Here is a 25,062-nt window from a genome sequence, read left to right as displayed (position 1 = left end):
ATTGCCGGTCATAGGCTGAGGAGAATGGGCACGGGTACTGGGTGGGTTTGAGCTGTGGGGAGGGCCGATAAGAGGGGAGGGTGGGCTGTGGGTTGGGCTATGGCGGATGCTGTTGGGGGAGTTGGGTGGGTCAGGTGTTAAAGGAAGTGGGCCGGTGGGGTGTAGGGTGTTTGGATTAGTGGGAGGATAATGGAGATTGGGCTGCGTAGCGGTAGGGGTAGAGAGGTGTTGAAGTGGGCCGAGGTTGTTTGTAGTGATGTTGGGCTGGGCCGAAGAGAGGTGGGGAGATAGATGGAATGGGAAGGAATCAGATAGGAAATCATAGGAGGGTGTAGGGCCAATTTGTTGACTGAATGGGAATGTTGTTTCGTCAAATGCGACATGACGCGAGATAAATATTTGTTTGGTTTGTAGGTCGAGACAACGATACCCGCGGTGAGTAGCGGGATATCCGAGGAACACGCATGGTTGTGAGCGATATTGAAGTTTGTGTATGGAAGTTGATGGGGTAAGAGGGTAACAAAGACACCCAAATACCCGAAGGTGATCGAAAGTGGGTGTGGTTTGATATAATATTTCAGTCGGTGAAGCGGATTTGGTGTGTGAGTTTGGTAAGATGTTAAGAAGATAGGTGGCGGTTTCGAGAGCAAAATGCCATAAGTGGGTTGGTAGGGAGGCATGGGCAAGTAAAGTACAAACCATGTTATTTATGGTGCGGATTTTTCTTTCGGCTTTACCGTTTTGGGAGGACGTGTAGGGACAAGAAAGGCGATAGAGGATGCCATTGGTGGTGAAAAAATTTTGAAAGGATGAGTTAACGTATTCACGTCCGTTGTCGCATTGGAATGTTTTAATGGTTCGTTCAAATTGTGTTTTGATTGTAGACGCAAATTGTTGAAAAGATGAAAAAACTTTGGATTTGTTTGCGATTGGGTACGTCCACAAAAAATTAGAGTAGTCGTCTAAGAATAACACATAATATTTGTGACCACCTGAGCTAATAATAGGCGAAGTCCATACGTCACTATGAATAATATCAAATGGTTGAATAGTAATATTACTTGAAGCAAAAAATGGTAACCGAGTACTTTTACCAAAAACACAAGACTGGCATACATTATTATGAAGTTTATCAAAAACAATGGAACTAGAAGTTTTTAATGATTGCAAAGAAGAACGTCCAGGATGGCCTAGACGGTGATGCCAGAGTTGAGAGGAGACAACAGCAAGAGCAGTAGGCTGAGATGGAGATGACCCGAGCACCAGAGGGTACAGATCACCGCTGCTGTTGCATCTGAGTAGCGGCTTCTTGGTCTTGTAATCCTTCACAAGAAAACCAAATGGGTCAAATTCCACAGAAATAGAATTGTCCGTGGTAAAGCGACGCACGGATATTAGGTTTTTGACTATTTTAGGTGAATATAGGACGTTTTTAAGGATAAAGGGTGGGAAGGGTTTGGGAAGGTATTTTGTGCCCTGTCCTAATACCGGAATGGTGTCGCCATTACCTACAATGATTTTTTGAGACATGCACGAATTAGAAAAAGAATGGTAGTTACCTGATTCATGAGATGCGTTAGACGTCGCTCCCGTGTCCATATACTGAGTGGGGTCAGGCTGCTGCAAAGACATGGTGTACATGGCTTGCTCTATGTCTGTTGGACTGTAGGCGGTGTGAACTTGAGACGGGCGTGGGCCAAGAATGCCTGAACCTTGGGCCGGATTGTTGCTGGGCCGAGTAGTGGTAGGATAAGGGCATGGAGGTATGGGCCAGTATGCTTGAGGAGAAGGGCCGAAAGGTGGATATGGGCTGTATGGTGGGTTGGCCCAAGGGTTGTAAGTTTGATGTGGCCAGTAGTTATTTGAGCGACCTCTGCCATATGCCCCGCGTCCTCTGCCGCGTCTGCCCGACCGACCGCGGCCCCTGCCGCCGGTCCGGTCATCTTGCCGGTGTATGTCAGCCGATGTCACACGCTGTGTAGTGGCAGTGAGAGCCGATCCTGCTGCTTTTGAGGCATGTAAGGCTTGTTCAGCCTTACGGCTTTCTACCTGAATGATTTTGGAGCGAGCGGTGTAGAACGACGGCAAAGGGTCTTGTTGCTGTAATATGGTAGCGATACCATCATATTCTTCATTTAACCCAGCAATTAGCTGAAGTACAAGACGGTCGCTGTCGACGGGAGCATTAACGTTGGCAAGTTGATCAGCCAAGACTTTGAGTTCTTGGCAGTAAGCAGACACGTTCGGGAAACCGTCAAGCCTGGTGTTGGAGAATTTGTGCATGAGATGAATCGCACGAGCGCTCTTGTTGTCATGAAAAAGATTTTCGATGGCAACCCAAGCATCGTACGCAGTGGCAGTTTTGTTGATAATGGTGTGTAAAAGGTCGTTTGAGATCGTGCTATATATCCATTGTAGAACAATGGCATCCAGCCGCTCCCAATCGTCCGATGGTTTGGTGGTTTCGGTAGAAGAAGAAGTGGTGTCGGGTTTGCTTTTGATATGGTCATAGACGAGGCATGCTTTGCAGTGAAGAATGAAAAGGGTTGCCCAGGAGTTATATTGGCCGGATTCTATTTCAAGGGTTATAGGTATGACTGTTTTGATGTTAGTAACAGTGGTAGCAGGGTGGATTTTAGATTCAATAGTGATTGGAGAAGTGTTGTTGGGGCCGGTCATGATGGCGGCAGAAGCAGGAAAGAGTAGGAGGTGAGCCAGTTTAGGGTTAGGAAGAAAAGGGAAGAGGATCGATGGAGGGTGATACCATGAAAGAATAGGCTCCTTGCCTTCTCTATTGATAATCACAACTATAAATAATACAATGTTGTTCACTATTTTTGGAACGAATCATAACAGATTGATACATATAATCATTGCTAAATATATATGCTATTAGTAAATGTTAAAAATAACAAATAAAAAAATTCAAGATCATGTATATTTTGAACAAAACTGTACTGGTTTCATGAAACCAAGCCGATTCCAAAGATCTTCATCTTGATCCTGTATTACACTATTACTACACTTTGAATTCCAGCAAGGTGATTTAAATTTCTCATAAAGGGAATGCGTATTTCCCACCATTCATCACTTTTTGTTATGGCAGGTCAGCCTGTCAGTTAGTGTCTTGCTTCCTCTCCAGCACCTGACCTTTTCTGCCTGATTGATTTGAAATTGAAAGTAAGGCCCATGAACTGCACAAGAATTCGACTTCCTGCTTCAACCTCTCATCTCAATCAAAGAATTCTGCATCTCAAAAATGGTTCAGGACCCACCAAGGTGAATGACGCCCTCCAACTGTTTGATGAAATGCTTCTAAGAGCATTCACATCCAAAGAATTAAATTGTGAGTGTGGGGTTTTTAAAATATAAAGAGTATAAAAAATGGTTGTGAGTGGAGGAGAGAGAAAATGTTACTGTTCATCTGTATATTTGGGGGGACACTGTTCATCCACTATAATTTTTTAATATATATTGAAAGTGATTGTGAGTGAAGGAGAGAGAAAACTGTAATGATAAAGGTATAAAAATATTATCTAATTGAAAAGGAGAGAGAAAAAGTATTTGTTTTTAGTGGAAATATATTGATATAGGAGTTGTTTTTTAGTGGAATGTATGTATAATTTTAGAGGGCTGGATGTGAATGCTCTAAGACAACCTCCACCTTCCATCATCCAAATTAATCAACTCATGACTCTTATTGTAAAGATGAAACAATATTCCACTGCTCTTTCACTTTTTAAGAGAGTAAATATGATGGGTATTCCTACTGATCTTTATGCAATCAACATCTCTATCAACTGTCATTGTCGCCTGAATCAAGTTCCTTATGGTTTTGCCTTACTAGCAACCCTTTTCAAGCAAGGTTACTCACACAATCAGGTCACCTATAACACTCTCATAAATGGGCTTGTTCTGGCTGATCGGGTTTTTGAAGCGGTTGAGTTGTTCAAGAAACTGCTTATAGAGAAACTTTGTGATCCTGATCAATTTATGTATGGAAGCGTTATTAATGGTTGATGGTTGTAACAAATGTGGGAAGCCTAACTTAACTTTGGATCTGTATGATGAACTTCTATTAAGAGGATTGAAACCAACTGTTAGGACCTATAATGCAGTGATACGTGTTTATTGCCAAGAAGGGTTATTGGGTAAAGGTACAGAATTGCTTCGTAAGATGGAAGTGAATGGTTGTTTGCCAGATAGCTTCACATACAATGTAATTGTTCGAGAGTTACTGAAGAAAAACGAGCCTGGAGAGGCTGAGATCCTTCTTGAAGAAATGATAAACCGAGGTTTTATGCCTGATCATGCTACTTTTGAGAATTTACTAGTCCGGATCCCAAACGTAGGAAAAGATTCTCGTTTGCGAACAATTGTTCTAAAGCTAACAAGTGTAGAAAGAAAAGATGGGGGAATGCCGAATATAACATCTTCGTGTTAACGTTTGTCTTGTTTTTTGATGGTTTCAAGATGATAATAAAATTCTATTATTATGCAGGATAATATGTGTAATTGTTGTGCAATAGTCTTCTCTGAAAATTGACATACTGGTTAGTGGTTTCATAATGCAAAACACTGAATAACTACAACTGTTACTCTGTTTGATACCTGCACTAGTGCAGAAACAGAAATTATATTGATTGTAGATTTTAAAAACATCTAGCGCATTAGCGGGTAGAGGCATACATTTTGAATCTTTGGAATGTCCGGTTTGTTAAGGGACAGAAACACATTTTCTATTGGCTGAATATCCCTATGGACTCTAAGAGGACACGGGGTGGTCCGTTATACCACCCCACAACGCGTGAAACTTCAACGAGAACACCGCCGCCGCCGGTTGTATAACGCGTGGAACTATCACGGCGTGGATCCGAGCACGCGTTGAACATTTGAAAAATTCGACCGTTTGAACATTTGACCGTTATAAAACGGTAAACAATTAATTAAAATAAAATTATCCATTTTATCTATTTATATATCGACATTACAGACGAAGCTTTTATCTTGTGGATGGTATCTACCCGTCTTGGTCTGTTTTTGTGAAAGCTCCCTCATTTCCTGTCGAGGCTAAAGAAAAGGCGTTCAAAAAATTGCAAGAATCGGCAAGAAAAGATGTTGAGAGGGCATTTGGTGTTTTAAAGGGTAGATGGGGTATACTACACCGACCGGTTCGTTCGATGACCAAGAAATCAATACATAGCATAGTGTATGCATGTATCATATTGCACAATATGCTGATCAAACACGACGGACGTGCAATATCCCCGGATTGGGTGCCGGATCCTCCTACACAAGTTCAAGTTCCACAAGATATCCATTTACAATTGCGTAACGAAGAAACTCACTTTCGGTTGAGATTCGATTTAATCGAACTACTAGGTTCTCTAGGTTTGGAGTTTCCGGATTCGGACGAGGAGTAGGTTTTTTTTTTTTTTTTTAAATTGTATGTTTCTAGTATGTTAAATTGAAGTAGTATGTTTTAAATTTAATGAAATTTTTAATTTTAGTGTTTTATTGTTAATTTCTAATTTAAAATAAAAAATTAAAAAAATTAGTGAAATTTATAATTTTAAAATGAAAATTAAAAAAAGTTTGGGAGTGATAGAATTCCATCACTAGTGATTCCACCCCTCCTACATTTCTATCACTAGTGATAGAAATTTGGTTGATGACATGACATGTTTTTATTGGATAGTTGGAGTGATAGAAACTATCACTAGTGAACCACCCCTCCTCCCCTAAGAAGCAGGGCGTATCTCAGAATTCATGTACCCTCTTCGAGTTGGAAAAAATGTGTCATTCTGTAATATTTTTATTATTATTATTATTATTATTATTAACATTATTATTATTTTTTAAAATCAAATGGGTATTGGGCTTACTTAACCTAATGCCAATAGGCTAACTTTTAAACCATAAAAATTGTTTTGTAAATGAGCCTATATCGGATTTTTTTAACAAAACACGTGCCCCACAAAATCACGGGCCACGTGCACACACCATCATCACCGCCCATGCAACATAGGTTGGCAAAAGTGATCTCACATGTTGAGGAGAACGAGTCGAGCGCCCTGTAGGTCAGCCATGGCCTCGTGAGAGTCAGCTACTCAGCTATGATCATGCTGGGGGTGTGAGCTTTGATTCTTTGAAAGAATTTTATTATAAATATTTTAGATGTTTAAAGTTAAAAAATATATTGTGCATGGTGGCACAACTTATATTTGGATGCGAAGCAATTTTTTAGTGTTTCTTGCTTATTTCCATAATTTTTATGCCGTAAGACTACGTGTAGTGGTTCAGTTCCAGAGGGTGACCATCATCACAACTGAAGCCACCTCGGCACAAAGTTGCCATATCCATGCCACACCTTCCCCTCCGCCCATTCATGCGTGGTTAGAACCATGCCCCGCCAACGCCATGTTCAAGTACAAAACCTGCAAAAGTGGTGCCACGTGTGTGTTGACTAGGATCGATCCACGCCCTTGGCTTGGAAATTTACAGATGGTCTAAAGGTATGTTTAGAAAATGACTTTCCAATTACCAGTTAAACACTATTTTATTAATTTTTTGGGGGTCTTTAAACATTAGTCATGTTATCTTTTCTAAGGTTATGTGTGATGTGGGGCTTTGTCGAGAAAAAAAAAATGTCCGTACGTGTTGAGGTGCACAAAAAACCCGAACCCGGACCCAGGTATTTTAAAAACCGTGTTATTATACCCGAACCCGACCCTAACCGTAGGGTAGGGACCAGGTATGCATATCCTTCGTAGAACCCGAACCCGTACCCGTGTTTTTTTACCCGTTCCATACCTCAGTTTTCAGAATACCCGGGTTTTCGAAATACCCATACCCGGGTTTACATAATACTTGATAGAGCCATTGGGGAGTGCGTGCTTTTTATGAAGTAAAATAACAAAAAGCTACAAAAATCACTTACAAACTCGCACAACAGTTCGCTGCACGTCTTTTGTTTCTTTTCAGTGCACCGGGGTTTTTGAATACCCGGATTCTGAATTCCCTACGCGGGTTGTTTAATAGCCGAACTCGAAACCTACCCGAACCCGGGTACACAAGGTATGAATTTCCTGGCTAATACCCGGACCCGACCAGACAGATATTCTAAACCCCGTCATACCCATCCTAACACATAATCTAAGAAAGATACGAATACAATTTGTAGAAAAAGTAAAGAGTTAATTGCCAAAATCGTCCCTGAGGTTTAGACAGGTTTGCCATTTTCATCCAAAATGACACTTTTGCACCAAATTGCCCCCAATGTTTGTAACTTTTTGTCATTTTCATCCAAACCACTAACTTTGTTTATTTTTTCTGTTAAGTTGAGGATAATTGGATGAAACTGGCAAATATAAAACCACAGGGACGATTTTGGCAATTTACTCAAACTCTTTTAAATTTCTTTTATTTAATTAATTTGGTCACATATATAATAAAAAAGAACATACATGCAATTTTTATATGAAAAAAAAAATAATAGCTTTGTCACATAACTTTTATAAATTTTCATCCAACCACTAACTAAGTTAATTTTCATCCAACTACAACACAACCCGATATTGGATCCGGACATGGATTGCCAGAGAAGGTGGAGTTACCGGAGCCGTGGTGGGTGTCGGGAAGACTTTGGGAGAGAGAGGGAGTGTATTGTAGCTTTTAAAGGAAGACGTGGGATTAAAAAGGAGTGAAAGGAATCAACTTTGGACGAAATGACCATATTGCCCTTCACACCGTTAAATAAGCAAACGGTCAACTGACGGAAGTTAGTGCCAGGGTTTTAATTGTGAGCAATTGAATACGTCAGAGATTGGAGTGTTGATTTTTTAAAAAACAAGGACTAAACCTGAGAGCGGGTGTAAACCTTTACTACAGAAGTATTTAAAAGATCATGTATTTTAGACAAAACTGTACTGGTTTCATGAAACCAAAAGCCAATAAACAAAGTAGGTTTCCAAAGATCTTCATCTTCATCGTTACTACACTTTCAATTCCAGCGAGATGAATTAATTTTCTCAGAAAGGGAATGCGTATTTCCCACCATTCATCACGTTTTGTTATGGCAGGTCAGCTAGTGTTTTTCTTCCTCTCCAGCACCTTGTCTTTTCTGCTTGATTTGAAACTGAAAGTAAGGATGAAGTGCACAAGAATTGGACTTTGTTATTACTCTACCGCTTCAGCCTCAACCTCCCATTTCAATCAAAGAATCCTGCATCTCAAAAATGCTTGTGGAGCCACTAAGCTCAATGATGCCCTCCAACTGTTTGATGAAATGCTTCAAAGACAACCTCCACCGAACATCATCCAATTTAATCAGCTCATCACTCTTGTTGTAAAGATGAAACATTATTCCACTGCTCTTTCACTCTTTAAGCAAATGAGGTTGATGGGTGTTCCTAGTGATCTTTATACCATGACTATCTCTATTAACTGTCATTGCCGCCTGAATCAAGTTACTTACGGTTTTGCCCTACTGGCAACCATCTTCAAGCAAGGGCATCCACCCAGTTTGGCCACCTATACTACTCTCATTCATGGGCTTGTTCTTGCTGATCGGGTCTTTGAAGCTGTTGAGTTATTCAAGAAACTGCTTAGAGATAAACTCTGTGAGCCTAATCAAGTTATGTATGGAACCGTTATTAATGGGCTCTGTAAAGTAGGTCACACTACCAAGGCCCTTGAATTGCTCACGTTCATGGAATCAGGCTCTTGTAAACCTTGTGTACACCATTACAATACAGTCATTGATAGCCTCTGCAAAGATAGAATGGTTGATGATGCATTAGAATTATTTACGCGTATGACTGAAAAGGGTGTCCGTGCAGACGTTATCACTTACAACTCTTTGATTCATGGTCTATGTAACTTTGGTAGAGAGACAGAAGCCGCACAAATGTTGAGAGATATGGAGGAGGAAGGGGTATCTCCAGGAGTGCATACCTTTACTATCTTGGTGGATTCCTTTTGCAAGCAAGGATCGGTTAAAGATGCGGAGCTTGCTGTACAAGCAATGGTACGAAGAGGTCTAAATCCAGATGTAATCACTTATAGTGCACTAATTGATGGATACTGTTTACGTGGTGAAATAGATGAAGCGGAGAAAGTTCTCGACGGCATGGTGGAGAAGGAACTTGTGCCCAATATCATCACCTATAACAGCCTAATAAACGGATACTGTAAGAAGAAGAGAATCGGAAAGGCCATGCGTCTCTTTCACGAAATCCAAGACAAGGGTTTGATTCCGGATGTTATTACATACAGTAGCATGTTACAAGGTTTGTTTAAATCCGGGAATCCTGCAGCAGCTAGAGAACTGTTTAACAAGATGCAAGCAAAGGGTCAGGCTCCGGATATATGCACCTACCGTATCTTATTCCATGGTATGTGCGAGAATGGTGAGTGTTCTGATGCATTGGTTCTGTTCCGTTCAATGGGAAGCGACACACTGATGAAAGATGTCAATCTGTATACTATCTTGATTAAGGGTTGTAGAAAATATGGTAAGCTTGATTTGGCAATGGGTCTGTTTGACGAACTCACTTTAAAAGGATTGAAACCGAATGTTAGGACATATACAGTGATGATAAGTGTGCTATGCCAGCAAGGTTTATTTGGTGAAGCAAAAGACTTGCTAAGAAAGATGGAGGAGAATGGTTGTTCGCCAAATAGTGTGACTTACAATGCTATTGTTCAGGAATTCTTCAAGTATAAAGAGTTTCAAGAAGCAGAGATTCTTCTTGAGGAGATGATGAACCTAGGTTTCTCGCCTGATTCCGCTAATTTTGAGATGCTGCTTCACCTAATACCGACTACGGTACAAGATTCGCCTATGCGAACTATCATTCGGAAGCTAACAAACATTAAACAAATGAATGGATAAGTTAGAATGGAAAATGTGCAATAAATATATTATCAAACACATTCAACAAGTAGATTAGAAACCAGTAACTTCTTGAAATTTAGTTTCCAAACTCATCTCAAATTGTTTTAATCTTAAACTAGTAATTAGACCCGCGCGTGTTGCTGCGCGGGTACATTGCAAACATCAAATGAATTAGTCCAAACGCTTTATGATGCGTTAACCTTATAAAATTTTCAAAGTGGAGGAGGTGTAAAAATAGAGTAACACAGTGCAAGGAGTAAAAACCCAAAGTTTGAAACTTAAGGGGTGGTGGCAGTAAAAATGGAGTAATAGTGCAAGGAGTAAAAACGCAACGTTTAAACTTGAGAGGGTGATAGTGCAAGGGGTAAAGACACAAAGTTTAAAACTTGAGGGCGTGGTGGCGTAAAAAAAATGAAGTAATAGTGCAAGGCGTAAAATATAAAGCGTAAAACTTGAAGGGGTGGTGGTGAAATTCAAACTTGAGGGTTAGAATGCGGCGCGCGGCAGATGGATATGTGTAGTAAGATAATACACGATTCGTAAAGGCGCAACGTAAAAGACAATTACAAAAAATGTAAAACATATAAAGCTTAAAACTTGAAGGGGTGGTGGCGAAATTCAAACTTGAGGGTTAGAATGCGGCGCGCGGCGGATGGAAATGTGTAGTAAGATAATACACGATTTGTAAAAAATAACATACTTAGGTACTAATAGTTTAAAATCACCTTATAGGGTATTAACTTTTCATTTTGTAACGTTTGGAGGTATTAACTTCTAGGGTATTAACATAGTTAGTTCCTGTAGTTTGCACAAAATAACATACTTAAGTACTAATATAATGTGATTTTAAACCTACAAATAACGTTAATACCTCCAAACGTTACAAAATGAAAAGTTAATACCCTAGAATGTGATTTTAAACTATTAGTACCTAAGCATGTTACTTTGTGCAAACCATAGGGACTAACTATGTAATTAACTCTTATATATAATAATAAGTTAGAGGGACCAGAAGCTGATAACAATGCTTTCTCATTCATTCACTGATTGTTTAAGTACAATTGAAGCGCTCACAATATAACCCCCTAAACTACTTAACAATTACAACTAACCCCCTTCTACTTATTGACACGTAACAATGTCTGAGTAACTTCAGGTGAACTTGAATAAGAAGAATCAAGATGCTAGTATTTCAACAGGGATGGACAGTTCCCGCTGACGTTTCGGATTATAACGATAACTCACTTAAATGTTTTACCAAGCAGGACTTACTTTTATGATAACTTTCAGCTTTCAATTCAGAGAAATTACCATCTTGTTTTTAAAATATTTCAAGCTCAGTTAGTTTATTGATTTAAATGTTAAAAAAATAATAGTAATAAGTATATAATTCCCAAGGTAAATACTAAAAAAAACCTAAAATAACAAAAAAAAAAAAATACTAAATATTTCACCTTGAATATTTTTTTAGACTAACTTAACATGTAAAAAGACGTCGATGAAACAATTGCCATTAAAAAGATTAATTTAGTAGAGATTTGATGTTTATGTACGTACGCTTGATCAAGTAGCCATTGATTTGAAACTGAAATTGAAAGTAAGGATGAACTGCACGAGAAGAATTGGACTTCGTTATTACTCTACTGCTTCACCTTCGACTTCCCATTTCAATCAAAGAATTACATCCCTCAAAAATGCTTCAGGACCCACCAAGGTGAATGACGCCCTCCAACTGTTTGATGAAATGCTTCTAAGACAACCTCCACCTTCCATCTTCCAATTTACTCAGTTGATTTCTGTTATTGTAAAGAAGAAGCAATACTCCACTGCCCTTATACTCTTGGATCAAATGAAGCTGATGGGTATTCCTTCTAATATCTATACTATCAACATCTCTATTAACTGTCATTGCAGGTTGAATCAAGTTGCTTACGGTTTTGCCCTACTGGCAACCATCTTCAAGCAAGGGCATCCACCCAATTTGGCCACCTATACTACTCTCATTCATGGACTTGTTCTTGCTGATAGGGTCTTTGAAGCTGTTGAGTTGTTCAAGAAACTGCTTAGAGAGAAAGTTTGTGAGCCTAATCAAGTTATGTATGGAACCGTTATTAATGGGCTCTGTAAAGTAGGTCACACTAGCAAGGCCCTTGAACTGCTCAGGTTCATGGAATCAGGCTCTTGTAAACCAGGTGTAGAACAATACAGTGTTGTCATTGACAGCCTTTGCAAAGACAAAATGGTTGATCATGCACTAGAGCTGTTTGCCAAGATGACTGAAAAGGGTGTCCTTGCAGATGTTATCACTTACAGCTCTTTGATTCATGGACTGTGTAACTTTGGTCGAGAGACAGAAGCTGCAAAAATGTTGAGGGATATGGAGGAGGAAGGAGTATCTCCCTCAGTGGATACATTTAATATCTTGGTAAATGCCTTTTGCAAGCAAGGATCTGTAAAAGATGCAGAGCTTGCTGTACAAGCAATGGTACGAAGAGGTCTAAATCCAGATGTAATCACTTATAGTGCATTGATTGATGGATATTGTTTACGTGGTGAAATAGATGACGCAGAGAAAGTTCTTGATGGCATGGTGAAGAGGGATATTGTACCTAACATCATCACATACAACAGCCTGATAAATGGATATTGTAAGAAGAAGCAAATTGATAAGGCCAGGCATCTCTTTCAATATATCCAAGACAAGGGTTTGATTCCTGATGTTGTTACTTACAGTAGCATGTTACAAGGTTTGTATGGTTCAGGGAATCCTGCAGCGGCTAGAGAACTCTTTAACGAGATGCAAGCAAAGGGTCTGGCTCCCAATATATGCACCTATCGTATCTTGTTGCACGGAATGTGCAAAAACTCCCAGTCTCCTGATGCCTTGGCTCTCTTTCGATCACTGGAAAGCAAAGAATTGATGGAAGATGTAGGGTTGTATAATATATTGATTGACGGTTGTAGCAAATGTGGGAAGCCTAACGAGGCTATGGATCTGTTTGATGAACTCTGTTTAAAAGGATTAAAACCGAATGTTAGGACATATACAGTAATGATAAGTGTGTATTGCGAAGAAGGGTTATTGGGTAAATGTAAAGAATTGCTTAGAAAGATGGAAGAGAATGGTTGTTTGCCAAATAGCGTGACGTACAATGTTCTTGTTCAAGAGTTGTTGAAGAAAAACGAGTGTCGGGAGGCAGAGATTTATCTTGAAGAAATGATAAACCGAGGTTTTATGCCTAATCATGCTACTTTTGAGAATTTACTACCCTGGATCCCAAACGTAGGAAAAGATTCTCGTTTGCGAACTATCATTCTAAAACTAACTTAATATCGTTAGAAGAAACAAACATATTCGTATCTTGGTGATTGCAATATATAATGTGCATTTGTATCACCCCATCAGATGTGTCTTTAAGATCTACACTCGACTTGAAATTTTTAAGTCATTTTTAGTTAAAGTAAGAATTGCGAACTATCTAGTTTCCTTTTGCGGGGCGTGTAAACAAGCAAGAAAGCAAAAACAATGAGCAAACACCCTAGCTGGATTTTGACAAGTTCAGGATACGAACCAAGTTATATATTTGTGCATCCAAGGGCTCGCGGGATACACCCAACCCACCATCACTCATGAATTTCCACTCCATTACGAGTAGGGATGAGCTCGGTACCGAAAATCCCCAAAAACAGGTTCCGGTATTGGTACCGAAAATACCTGGTACGGTTCAGTACCGGTATTTCAAGGTAAAAACCAGTACCGAAAACGTCAAAAGTCGGTACCGAAAATTATTCGGTTCAGGGAAATCGGTACCGGTACCATTTGCTATCCATGTTTACTAGTATTGTGCCATATTGTGCCCCTTTCGCGAGAAAAAAAAACCCCTCGTATATTTGGTCAAAAATAAACTCAACCGTAGAATTCTATAAGTTTTATTTTATTCGAAAGTATGTTAAAAATAGAGTTAAGCGCTCCATGGTCCTTGTGGTTTGCAAAGATTTCACAAATGCCTCCACTTCACACATCTGGTCCCCATTTTGTTAACAATTCATAAGATACTTGGGTAATAAATAGTGTAGGGACTTTAGTGTAATTCTTGTATAGTATGAGGGGTTATTTGTAATAGTCTAATTGTACAAAAGAGACAAGCGGAATGAGAATGAGATATCGATGATTTGAGAGTTTACTCCTTCTATGTGTTTCTTTATTCTCTTTATCGATCACAAACTGATACGTGACATAAGACCACACGGGGTTGGCGTCGAAAAGTGACGTGGTTGCCCTCCACGCAAGGAACACCGACCCGTGAGGTGGTGTGGTGGCAATGGCGTGAGGTTCTTACCAACCACATGATATGGTGCGATTGGTAAGGTTTTTTTTAACACTAACAAAAAAAGGTGGGACCGGACCATTTATCACGCCCTTTTACTGATATGGCTGCCACATGACGTTTAATGCCCTCTCTTCGTGCCCTCCCACACTGTATAGTCTAACTTTCATTATCCCTATGTTAATTAGCTGATAATGCCCTCTTCGTGCCCTCCCACACGTATAGGCTAACTTCCATTATCCCTAGGGCTGTAAACGAACCGAACGAACACGAACTAGGCCTTGTTCGTGTTCGTTCGTTAAGGAAATAAATGTGTTCACGAACGGTTCATGAACACTTACCGAACGAGATTTTATGTTCATGTTCATTCATTAAGGAAATGAGCGTGTTCACGAACGGTTCACGAACACAAGCGAACACAAATAAATTTGACGAACGCGATGAAGGATAAAGGTGGATGGCCCAGAGAATAGCACTAGAACTTGAATCCCTTATTGTGGAACGGGGGTAGATCATATTCGTCGATGTAAATAATGAGAAAAGAAAGGGAAATAGTGCATAAACAAGGTGAAAAAGGGTTTTCTAGTTTAATTATTAGGGTAATGATATAAATAAAAGTTTAATAGTATAAAAAGTATAGATAAAATATATCAAAGTATAAAAATCTTTAATTAAAACACGAACATACAAACATAAACGAACACAAATGAACGAATGTTCACGAACACCTTACCGAACGTTCACGAACACAATTGAACGAACGAGACCTTTGTTCATGTTCGTTCATTTAACTAATCGAACGGAATTTCTTGTTCATGTTCGTTCGTTTATTAAACGAACGAACATAAACGAACTTCCCGTCGAACAGTTCACGAACTGTTCGCTAAACGTTCGGTTCATTTACAGCCCTAATTATCCCTATGTTAATTCCATTATCCATATGTTAATTAGCTGATGGATTTATCCGTTAAGTGAGTGTGAAACCTCTATTTTTACCCCTTGCCGAAAAGGAAAAAAAAACACGAGTTTTCTTTTCTTTTTTCAGTCCCTTTCTCTCGTCTGCAAGTATCTCCTTCTCTATCGTATCTTCTGTTTCTAATAACTTCAAACTCACACAAAACAAGTGAAAGAGGTGTCAAAATTGCACCGGTGGTGGTCATGGTGAAGTAGTGGCGGTTGTGGTTCGAAGTAGAGGGCGGAGGAACTGTGCTTCTGCCTGTTTTGAAATTGAAAGCAGAGATGAACTGCACGAGAAGAATTGGACTTCGTTATTACTCTACTGCTTCTTCACCTTCAACCTCCCATTTCAATCAAAGAATTACATCGCTCAAAAATGCTTCAGGATCCACCAAGGTGAATGACGCCCTCCAACTGTTTGATGAAATGCTTCAAAGACAACCTCCCCCTAACATCATCCAACTTAATCAGCTTATCACTGTTATTGTAAAGATGAAGCAATATTCCACTGCCCTTTCACTTTACAAACAAACAAAGTTGATGGGTATTCCTACTGATCTTTATGCAATCAACATCTCTATTAACTGTCATTGCCGGCTGAATCAAGTTGCTTACGGTTTTGCCTTACTAGCAACTATTTTCAAGCAAGGTTATCCACCCGATTTGACAACCTATAACACTCTCATAAATGGGCTTGTTCTTGCTGATCGGGTCTTTGAAGCTGTTGAGTTGTTCAAGAAACTGCTTAGAGAGAAAGTTTGTGAGCCTGATCAAGTTATGTATGGAACCGTTATTAATGGACTGTGTAAAGTTGGTGACACTAGCAAGGCCCTTGAACTGCTCACGTTCATAGAATCAGGCTCTTGTAAACCTTGTGTATACCATTACAATACAGTCATTGATAGCCTCTGCAAAGATAGAATGGTTGATGATGCATTAGAATTATTTACGCGTATGACTGAAAAGAGTGTTCTTGCAAACATCATCACTTACAACTCTTTGATTCATGGACTGTGTAACTTTGGTCGAGAGACAGAAGCTGCAAAAATGTTGATTGATATGGAGGAGGAAGGAGTATCTCCCTCAGTGGCTACATTTAATATCTTGGTAAATTCCTTTTGCAAGCAAGGATCTGTAAAAGATGCAGAGCTTGCTGTACAAGCAATGGTACGAAGAGGTCTAAATCCAGATGTTATCACTTATAATGCATTGATTGATGGATATTGTTTACGTGGTGAAATAGATTACGCAGAGAAAGTTCTTGATGGCATGGTGAAGAGGGATATTGTGCCTGACATCATCACATACAACAGCCTGATAAATGGATATTGTAAGAAGAAGCAAATTGATAAGGCCATGCGTCTCTTTCAGGAAATCCAAGACAAGGGTTTGATTCCTAATCTTGTTACTTACGGTAGCATGTTACAAGGTTTGTTTGAATCAGGGAATCCTGCAGCGGCTAGAGAACTCTTTAACGAGATGCAAGCAAAGGGCCACACTCCAACTGTATTGACTTATGGCATCTTGTTACATGGAATGTGCAAAAACTCCCAGACAACTGATGCATTGGCTCTCTTCCGTTCGCTGGGAAGCAATGAATTGATGAAAAATATAGTGTTGTATAATATATTGATTGATGGTTGTAACAAATGTGGGAAGCCTAACTTAGCTTTGGATCTGTATGATGAACTTCTATTAAGAGGATTGAAACCAACTGTTAGGACATATACAGTAATGATAAGTGTGTATTGCCAAGGAGGCTTATTTGGTAAAGCGAACGATTTGCTTAGAAAGATGGAAGATAACGGTTGTTTGCCAGATAGCGTTATGTACAATGTTATTGTTCAAGAGTTGTTGAAGAAATCTAAGCGTCAAGAGGCGGAGAACTTTCTGGAAGAAATGATTAACCGAGGTTTCATGCCTGATTCTACTACTTTTACGATGGTGCTACACCTAATTCCAAATGTAGGAAAGGAATCGCGTATGCGAACCATCATTCAAAAGCTAACTACCGTAGAAATATGAAATTGGACATGAGTTAGAATTTTTTATATAACTCTTCACGTCTTAACTCGTATTTACTCTCATTCGTCTTTTTCTAAACATCCTTCAACGTTAACACTTCAAGATAACAAAATAACATCAAAATAGTACATTATATTATATTTATAATAATGATGTAATACAAAACGTTTACAGTGCAATAAAACGTATAAGACATCGATCACATGCCATTTACTCTGTCTAATATGAAGTAGTTATGCTTATTATTATTTCTTTTAATCTATGACAATGATTAAGTTGAGACACATTGATTTCGATATTTAATTTCGTGTGGCACGATGATACTCCAGTGGTCCGTCAGTGATCCAAATTTGCCGTTCAAAAAAAAAATTTCGGCTTTGGGAAAGAATACATAGTAAATGCTACTAAGACGTAAACTTTATAAGTTTCTATTCTTTCAAAGAATGAATATTAATTTGTTAGTTAAAAGATATTTTTTATTTATGAAAATTTTAAAGAGTCAGTAAAAAAAAAAAAGAAGAGTAAACTGCCATTTTGGTCCGTGAGGTTTGGTCACTTTGATACTTTAGTCCAAAACTCAAACTTTTTGCATCTGGGTCCCTGTGGTTTCTGTTTTATTGCCATTTTGGTCCAAAAATGAAATCAGATCATATTTGTCTTATAAAATCCTACAATTTTGTCATTTTTCTCAGGGGCAAATCAGTTCATATTTGTCTTATAAAATATGGTATTTATTTATAAAAAAAAGAAATGATCATTTTGCCTCTGCAGAAAAGGACAAAATAGCAGGACTTTATAAGACAAATATGACCTGATTTATTTTTGGACCAAAATGGCAATAAAACTTAAACCACAGGGACCCAGATGCAAAAAATTTGAATTTTGGACTAAAGCGGCAAAAATGACCAAACCATAGGGACCAAAATGGCAGTTTACTCAAAAAAGAATTTAGTAAAATTTTTAAAAAAGTTAAAACAATTTAGAAAAAAAAATTATTTAAAAGAATTTTACTGTGCTGGTAGGTTTTGGTAACCCATAAATACACCCTACAGCTCTACTGCCTGATTTGAAACTGAATATAAGATCATTTACAGGATGAACTACACAAGACTTGGTCTTCTTCATAACCCTATTGCTTCAGCCTCTCATTTCAATCAAAGACTACTTCTGTCTCTCAAACACACACGCGGATTCACTAAGCTCGATGATGCCCTCCAACTGTTTGATGAAATGCTTCAAAGACAACCTCCACCTAACATCATTGAATTTAATAAGCTCATTACTGGCATTGTAAAGATCAAACAATATTCTACTACCCTTTCACTTTACAAACAAATTAAGTTGATGGGTATTCCTACTGATCTTTACGCAATGAATATCTCTATTAACTGTCATTGCCGGTTGGATCAAGTTGCTTACGGTTTTGCCTTACTAGCAACCATCTTCAAGCAAGGTCATCCACCCGATTTGGCCACCTATAGCACTCTCATAAATGGGCTTGTTCTTGCTGATCGAGTTTTTGAAGCTGTTGAGTTATTCAAGAAACTGCTTAGAGATAAACTTTGCGAGCCTAATCATATCATGTATGGAACCGTTATTAACGGGCTCTGTAAAGCAGGTCACACTATCAAGGCCTTTGAACTGCTCAGGTACATGGAATCAGGCTCTTGTAAACCAGATGTAGTACAGTACAATACAGTCATTGATAGCCTTTGCAAAGATCGAATGGTTGATAATGCATTACAACTATTTACCAAAATGACCGAAAAGGGTGTCCTTGCAAACGTTATCACTTACAACTCTTTGATTCAGGGTCTATGTAACTTCGGTCGAGAGACAGAAGCTGCAAAAATGTTGCGAGATATGGAGGAGGAAGGAGTATCTCCGGGAGTGGATACGTTTAATATCTTGGTGAATTCTTGTTGCAAGCAAGGATCGGTAAAAGACGCACAGCTTGCTGTAGAAACAATGATACGAAGAGGACTACATCCAGACGTAATCACTTACAATGCACTAATCGATGGATATTGTTTACGTGGTGAAGTAGATGAAGCAGGGAAAGTTCTCAATGGCATGCTGGAGACGAATCTTGTGCCGGATATCGTAACCTATAATAGCCTGATAAACGGATACTGTAAGAAGAAGCAAATTGATAAGGCCAGGCATCTCTTTCAAGAAATCCAACACAAGGGTTTGACCCCGAACGTTATTACTTGTAGTACCATGATACAAGGTATGTTTCAATCAAGGAATCCTGCAGCGGCTAGAGAACTCTTTAACAAGATGCAAGCAAAGGGTCTGGCTCCTGATATATGCACCTATCGTATCTTGTTCCATGGAATGTGCAAAAACTCCCAGTGTTCTGACGCACTGGTTCTCTTCCGGTCGCTGGTAAGCAAAGAATTGACGGAAGATGTAGATTTGTATACCATATTGATCGACAGTTGTAGCAAATGTGGGAAGCCTAACGTGGCTATGGATCTGTTTGACGAACTCTGTTTAAAAGGATTGAAACCGAATGTTAGGACATATACAGTGATGATAAGTGTGTATTGCCAAGGAGGCTTGTTTGGTAAAGCGAACGATTTGCTTAGAAAGATGGAAGATAATGGTTGTTTGCCTGATAGTGTTATGTACAATGTTATCGTTCAAGAGTTGTTGAAGAAATCCAAGTGTCAAGAGGCGGAGGATTTTCTCGAAGAAATGATTAACCGAGGTTTCATGCCTGATTCCACTACTTTTACGATGGTGTTGCATCTAATTCCGAATGTAGGAAAAGAATCTCGTATGCGAACGATTGTTCAAAAACTAACAGCATAAATAGAATCAAAGTCTAAGAAGCATATAACTAAATGCTTCAAACAAATGTCTCCGAAAAAATGAAAAAAATTATAACAGTTGGAAAGTTTATTTCACTTGAATTTAACAGAATTTCCAATGATTATCACAGTTTACGCACGTTACAAACGTGGTCATAGGTTCATCCGCACTCCGAGTCTGCAACTGATAATAAGTGCACTTCCGTTTCCCACATCGACCACACTTAAACTGATCGGTCGTTGCCTTCGGTGGGCCACCACGTTCGCAATCAAACAACGCTTTCTCCTTAATCTTCACATTCTCCATCTGCCGTTCGGTGCTCGCCATCTCTTCGGGCGTCAACTCCAGAATCCGTTCCGGCTTCACATGCCCGAGCAACACCTTCCGTCGGAAATCCGGGTTTTTCGGATCCTTAATATTGAACATTATCGATCGGTATTTGAACTTCTGTGCACCGTTGGATCTCCCCCATTTCTCAAACATAGCGGACTCCACCGAAACGGCTACGCGGTACGGGTCCGATGCATCCACTTCGTCCCGTAATTCATCCTCGACCTCTCCCGGAACTTTGCATAACGCCTCCGAAAGAAGTTCACGAACTTTGTCTCTTACCGGATCCTTACAATAAACAAGCGAAGTCAACTTTGGCGGGCCCACATTGTTTACTGTCGGTTTATTTGTCCGCTCGACTTTGATATCTTCTCGCTTTTCGACTTTGACAACGTTAACGTTTTTGTCTGAAGATGATGATGACATGGCATGTTTTTCAACCTTGACAACGTCAACGTTTTTGTCTGACGATGATGATGATGCGGCGTGTTTTTCAACCTTGACGGAGTTGACTCTCGAGACTTTCTTATCGGATGTATCGGCTCCATGCTCGGATTTAAAAGATCCTTTCGTATCCAAGCTACCGTTTTTCTTATTCTTTAATGTTTCTTCGACTATTATATTTTTCCAAATTTCGACTAGCTCGGCCGCCAATGACTGGATCTTCTTTCTCGGGTGTTTTGTTAGTCGACGAAGCTGCTTTCCCACCTGCAACAATGGCAGTTGCGTAATTTTTCAAACGGTAAGAAAGCAGTTATATGTCTAAATTCATTTCTACTAACATTTCACCTCCATAAGCTTACATGATCTAATAAAACTTTAACAAAGACAAATGCAATTATTAGGAGAGCAAAAGAAAGAGACGAACCGATAAACTAAGCAATACGGAACCTAATTGTACACTATTGGCCTCACGTAAGGGTGTTCAGTATTCGATTTGGATTCGAAAAATTTGAAAAATTCGATTCGAAATTCGAATTCAATTATCCGCAAGGTTTAAAAGAACGGAAACGAGTTTCGAGGCGTTTTCCCTTCGCCTCACGAGGCGTAAGCCTCGAGGCGAAACGAGGCGTAAGGCCGAGGCGGTATTAATAAATAAATATAAAAATTATATATATTATAAAAATAATAATACTAACTAATTTCATCATCAGATTCATCAAAAACACACTTAAAAAAGACATGAAATGCTTGAAATTGACACAAAAAGTCAAAAACATCAAAAATAACTATCAAAATCCCCTGAGGCGCAGCTTTCTTAGAGCCTCAGAGCCTCAGCCCCGCTGAGGCACATATACATTAAAAACACCATGAGGCGCGCCTCGGACTTGTTTTTTGGCCGTTTCGCCTCGAGGCGCGCCTTGAGGCGCACGCCTCAAACGTTTTTTAAAACCATGATTATACGTATATACTTTTTATATTTATATATACATGAATATATACACAAACACACATGAAAAAAAAACCTTTTAAATTTGGGCCAAATTATAAAAGCCCTTATAGTTTAGTTGTAGTAGTTTTGAAAATAAAAGTAACATACTTTATTATTGAAGGTGAATTTGAATTAAAGGAATTTATTCGAATTCGAGTTTCAAATTTGAATCGAATTTCGATTTGGGCATTAAATTCGAATCAAATAAATCTAATCTTAATCGAATACGAATTCAGGTAAAAAAAATAAAAAATTCTAACAATTCGATTCAATTAATTCAAAAGTTCGTTATTCGATTCGTTGAACAACCATAGGCCCTCACGCCTTTGAGAGTAACCCTGAAGCAACATTATTTGAATAATAAAGCACCGAGCACGTCAAGTTAATGATTACAAAACATATCTTGGGGCAAAGCCACATCTAGGCATGATTTTAACAACTAAAGTGTAGTCTTTAACGTTCCATGTGTTTTTGAAGAAACGAAGATCGAGATACTAGATGCACAAAAAAGGAAAACCACATATAAAATAACTAGAGGTCGGTTATTGTACAAATTGCCTTAACGTACGTTGCGTACGCGATGCAGTATGATTTTTTTTTTAACCACATGCGATTTTTTTTTGAACATGCGATTTTGATTTTTTTATTGAACCTGCGATTTTGATTTTTTTTAACATGCGATTTTTTTATAGCATGCGAATTAATTTTTTTTAAAATGCGAACTTTTTTTATAACATGCGATATTTGGGTTTTCACAACATGCGATTTTCATTTTTTGGTAAACATAACGTGCGATTTTGCCATCGCGTACGCAGTGTACGTTAAGGCATATTGTACGATATACTTTTTCAAATAACTAAATAGTAACAATATAATTTGTCTAGTGACCACAGTGTAGAATACTGGCATCTTTTTGATGTGTACTTCCAGTGACTAGATAGAAAAAAAAAACAGAAACTCTTTATTCAGTTATTAAAAAAAGGGATATACTTGTATATCATGATATGATCAATCTTCTCAATAGCAGGCTCCATGCAGCCTTCTTGCAGCTTGAGGTCCAACGACAACTAGAACAAAAAATTATATGTATGATCCTATATCTGATTATGGTAGCAAAACACTTGCTTCACTACCATTGCATACGTTGAAGGCTTAAGGCTTTAGACCTCAAAAATGAAAAAAATCCCCCCCCCCCAAAACAACGGAAATACAGCCAAAGCTGCATACCATTTATAACACACACATGAATACAGGGCATCACGCACATCATCATCATCATACTCGGTATATCCAGAGTTATCGATAGCGAATAGCGGCCAATAGCAACAGGCTACCTATATGCTACGTAGCGATAGCGACGAAATAGCGCTCGCTATTTCGTGTTTAGCGATAAGGCAGTAGAAAATTTTAAATAAAAATATAGCTATTTATAATCATATACATATATTATAATGCTAATTTTATACTTTATATGTCTAGATTTGTAAGTTTAAGAACTAAATGTAAACTAGTGAAGATATAGGGGGTTAAATGTTAAAATACACCAACTAGTTTCACTCTTTTTATGTTAAAATTTACAATTTTTGAGAATGAATGTAAAATACAGAAAGACAGAGGGGTTAAGTTGTAAAACTACACACATAAAGTTAAACCTAATCGTCACCCCCATTTACCTCCGCCGTTTAAACCTAATCGTCACCCGCATCCAGATCCATATACGCTACCACCACCATGAAATTACAGAAAATCAGTGAGAAAACTTCTACGACCGCCATCAAAACAAGGTACTTGCTTCTTTCTTTCCATCAATTTGAGCCTCTGGTTCCCTCTTCCTCGTTTCCGACAGAAATTGCAGCACCGTCGCCAGAATTTGCCATCGGACGTCGCTATTTGGTCGATATGTGGTCGCATAGTACCTTGTAGCGGCATGTGGCCGCGTCGCTACGCTATTCGCGATAGCGTCCGCTATGGACGCTATTGATAACTATGGGTATATCCCACCAATAGCAAAGCTAAGGTAGGGTCTGAGGAGGGTAAGATGTAGACAGCCTTACCTCTAACACGTAGAAATAGAGAGGCTGCTTCCAGTGAGACCCCCGGCTCACTGGATAAATAAGTACTTCCCTAATCCACATAAGCAAAATAAAGAAGCCAGTTTTCAAATTAGGCTACTAGTATCTTCTACCCTACTAAAAACACGAACCCTAAGAACTAATGTTCTTACTGGGCTTGACCTTAAATCTTTATTGAAAAGACGATCAACATCAACTTTCAAACTGAAACCTTAACTAATCCAATAATCCGTTTTCAACCTTGGTTTTAAAAACCGAGAAGCACACAAAAGCTACAAGGTCTAAAACTGAGGCGCGAAGCGCCAAGCGCAAAAGGGCATCGCTTTCCGTACCCGATGCACAAATAAGCTTTATATAAGTTTTAATATTGAAATCACCTACATGTATAACCTGAAAAGCATGCCGTACTACAGCCTGCTGCTAAAAGATACGGGAAATACATAAAGCGTGTGCCTTACGGTCACTTTTTTTTGCCAAAAACTGAGCCTCAGGTGCACTTCGTGTAATAAGCGCGCCTTATGTAGCCTGAAGCTATAAGCACTGCGCCTGGGCGCGCCTCAAACGCGCTAGTTTGAAACCCTAATTCCACATATCAAAACCCTAGCTTTCCTAACAAGTAACCATAATTCACCCAAAAATTCACAATAAACAATCACACAACAGATCCATAACATCAGATTATATTATAATATTGTAACTAACATAACAAATTCCAAAAATAAATTATAAAATAATCCAAAAAATACAAAAACAATACCTGAGTGGAAACAAGAACTTGATAATTAACAGGAAACTTTTTCAACGCTTTTAAGGCGTCAATACATCGATCTTCCTCCGGCGAAGATTCCGGGTGTCCGTCGTCGGTCGCGGCGGCGTCCGCCGCCTTCTTCGCCGCCTCGAAGAGTTGTTTTAGTTCTGTCTCCATGGTGAGATCGCTTCAAGAAGAACGTAAGTATTGTATTGATGTGGTGTGTATAGATAGGGTGATGAGATCGTGACCGTTGATTTATTGTGTGGAGAAGTGATCGTGTGGTGAATGAGGAAGGGTTCTAGATGAATAATTAATGTGTGGGGATTTTGACTTGTTACTGAAAGAAGTTGAAAAATTAATACATTTGGGTAGAGATGTAGGAATCGGTTTTTTTTTAACGAACAACGAATTCTGTAAATGTGCTACTGGCGAAATTCACCACATCGGTA

General features: G+C 38.9%; 6 protein-coding genes across 6 annotated transcripts; 5 read left to right on the top strand and 1 right to left on the bottom strand.

Annotated features, from left to right (window-relative positions):
* Positions 1–4,012: 4,012 nt before the first annotated feature.
* LOC118480305 (pentatricopeptide repeat-containing protein At3g04760, chloroplastic-like) lies at positions 4,013–4,444 on the top strand. Its single transcript, XM_035975080.1, has one exon. The coding sequence runs from the start codon at positions 4,013–4,015 to the stop codon at positions 4,442–4,444; it is 432 nt and encodes a 143-aa protein (XP_035830973.1).
* A 3,191-nt stretch (positions 4,445–7,635) lies between these two features.
* On the top strand, positions 7,636–10,039 carry LOC110867168 (putative pentatricopeptide repeat-containing protein At1g12700, mitochondrial). Its single transcript, XM_022116299.2, has one exon. It carries the CDS (start codon positions 8,042–8,044, stop codon positions 9,893–9,895), a length of 1,854 nt encoding a protein of 617 aa, XP_021971991.2. The 5' UTR covers positions 7,636–8,041; the 3' UTR covers positions 9,896–10,039.
* Positions 10,040–11,404: 1,365 nt separating this feature from the next.
* LOC110869132 (pentatricopeptide repeat-containing protein At1g12300, mitochondrial) lies at positions 11,405–13,326 on the top strand. The gene has a single exon (XM_022118426.2). It carries the CDS (start codon positions 11,502–11,504, stop codon positions 13,227–13,229), a length of 1,728 nt encoding a protein of 575 aa, XP_021974118.1. The 5' UTR covers positions 11,405–11,501; the 3' UTR covers positions 13,230–13,326.
* A 1,917-nt stretch (positions 13,327–15,243) lies between these two features.
* Positions 15,244–17,258, top strand: LOC110869133 (putative pentatricopeptide repeat-containing protein At1g12700, mitochondrial). The gene has a single exon (XM_022118427.1). The coding sequence runs from the start codon at positions 15,466–15,468 to the stop codon at positions 17,206–17,208; it is 1,743 nt and encodes a 580-aa protein (XP_021974119.1). The 5' UTR covers positions 15,244–15,465; the 3' UTR covers positions 17,209–17,258.
* Positions 17,259–18,228: 970 nt separating this feature from the next.
* Positions 18,229–20,999, top strand: LOC110869134 (pentatricopeptide repeat-containing protein At1g62930, chloroplastic). Its single transcript, XM_022118428.2, has one exon. The coding sequence runs from the start codon at positions 18,304–18,306 to the stop codon at positions 20,026–20,028; it is 1,725 nt and encodes a 574-aa protein (XP_021974120.1). The 5' UTR covers positions 18,229–18,303; the 3' UTR covers positions 20,029–20,999.
* Positions 19,997–24,832, bottom strand: LOC110869135 (transcription elongation factor TFIIS). The gene is made up of 2 exons (XM_022118429.2): positions 24,620–24,832; positions 19,997–21,066 (listed from the first exon to the last, which is right to left on the bottom strand). Exons 1-2 carry the CDS (start codon positions 24,785–24,787, stop codon positions 20,131–20,133), a joined length of 1,104 nt encoding a protein of 367 aa, XP_021974121.1. The 5' UTR covers positions 24,788–24,832; the 3' UTR covers positions 19,997–20,130.
* Between the last annotated feature and the right edge of the window lie 230 nt (positions 24,833–25,062).

The sequence above is a fragment of the Helianthus annuus genome, chromosome 7 (genome assembly GCF_002127325.2).
Source record: "Helianthus annuus cultivar XRQ/B chromosome 7, HanXRQr2.0-SUNRISE, whole genome shotgun sequence".
NCBI classification, from domain to species: domain Eukaryota; kingdom Viridiplantae; phylum Streptophyta; class Magnoliopsida; order Asterales; family Asteraceae; genus Helianthus; species Helianthus annuus.
The sequence above is the reverse complement of the archived record's forward strand: the minus strand, read 5'-3'. Positions and strand labels throughout refer to the sequence as shown.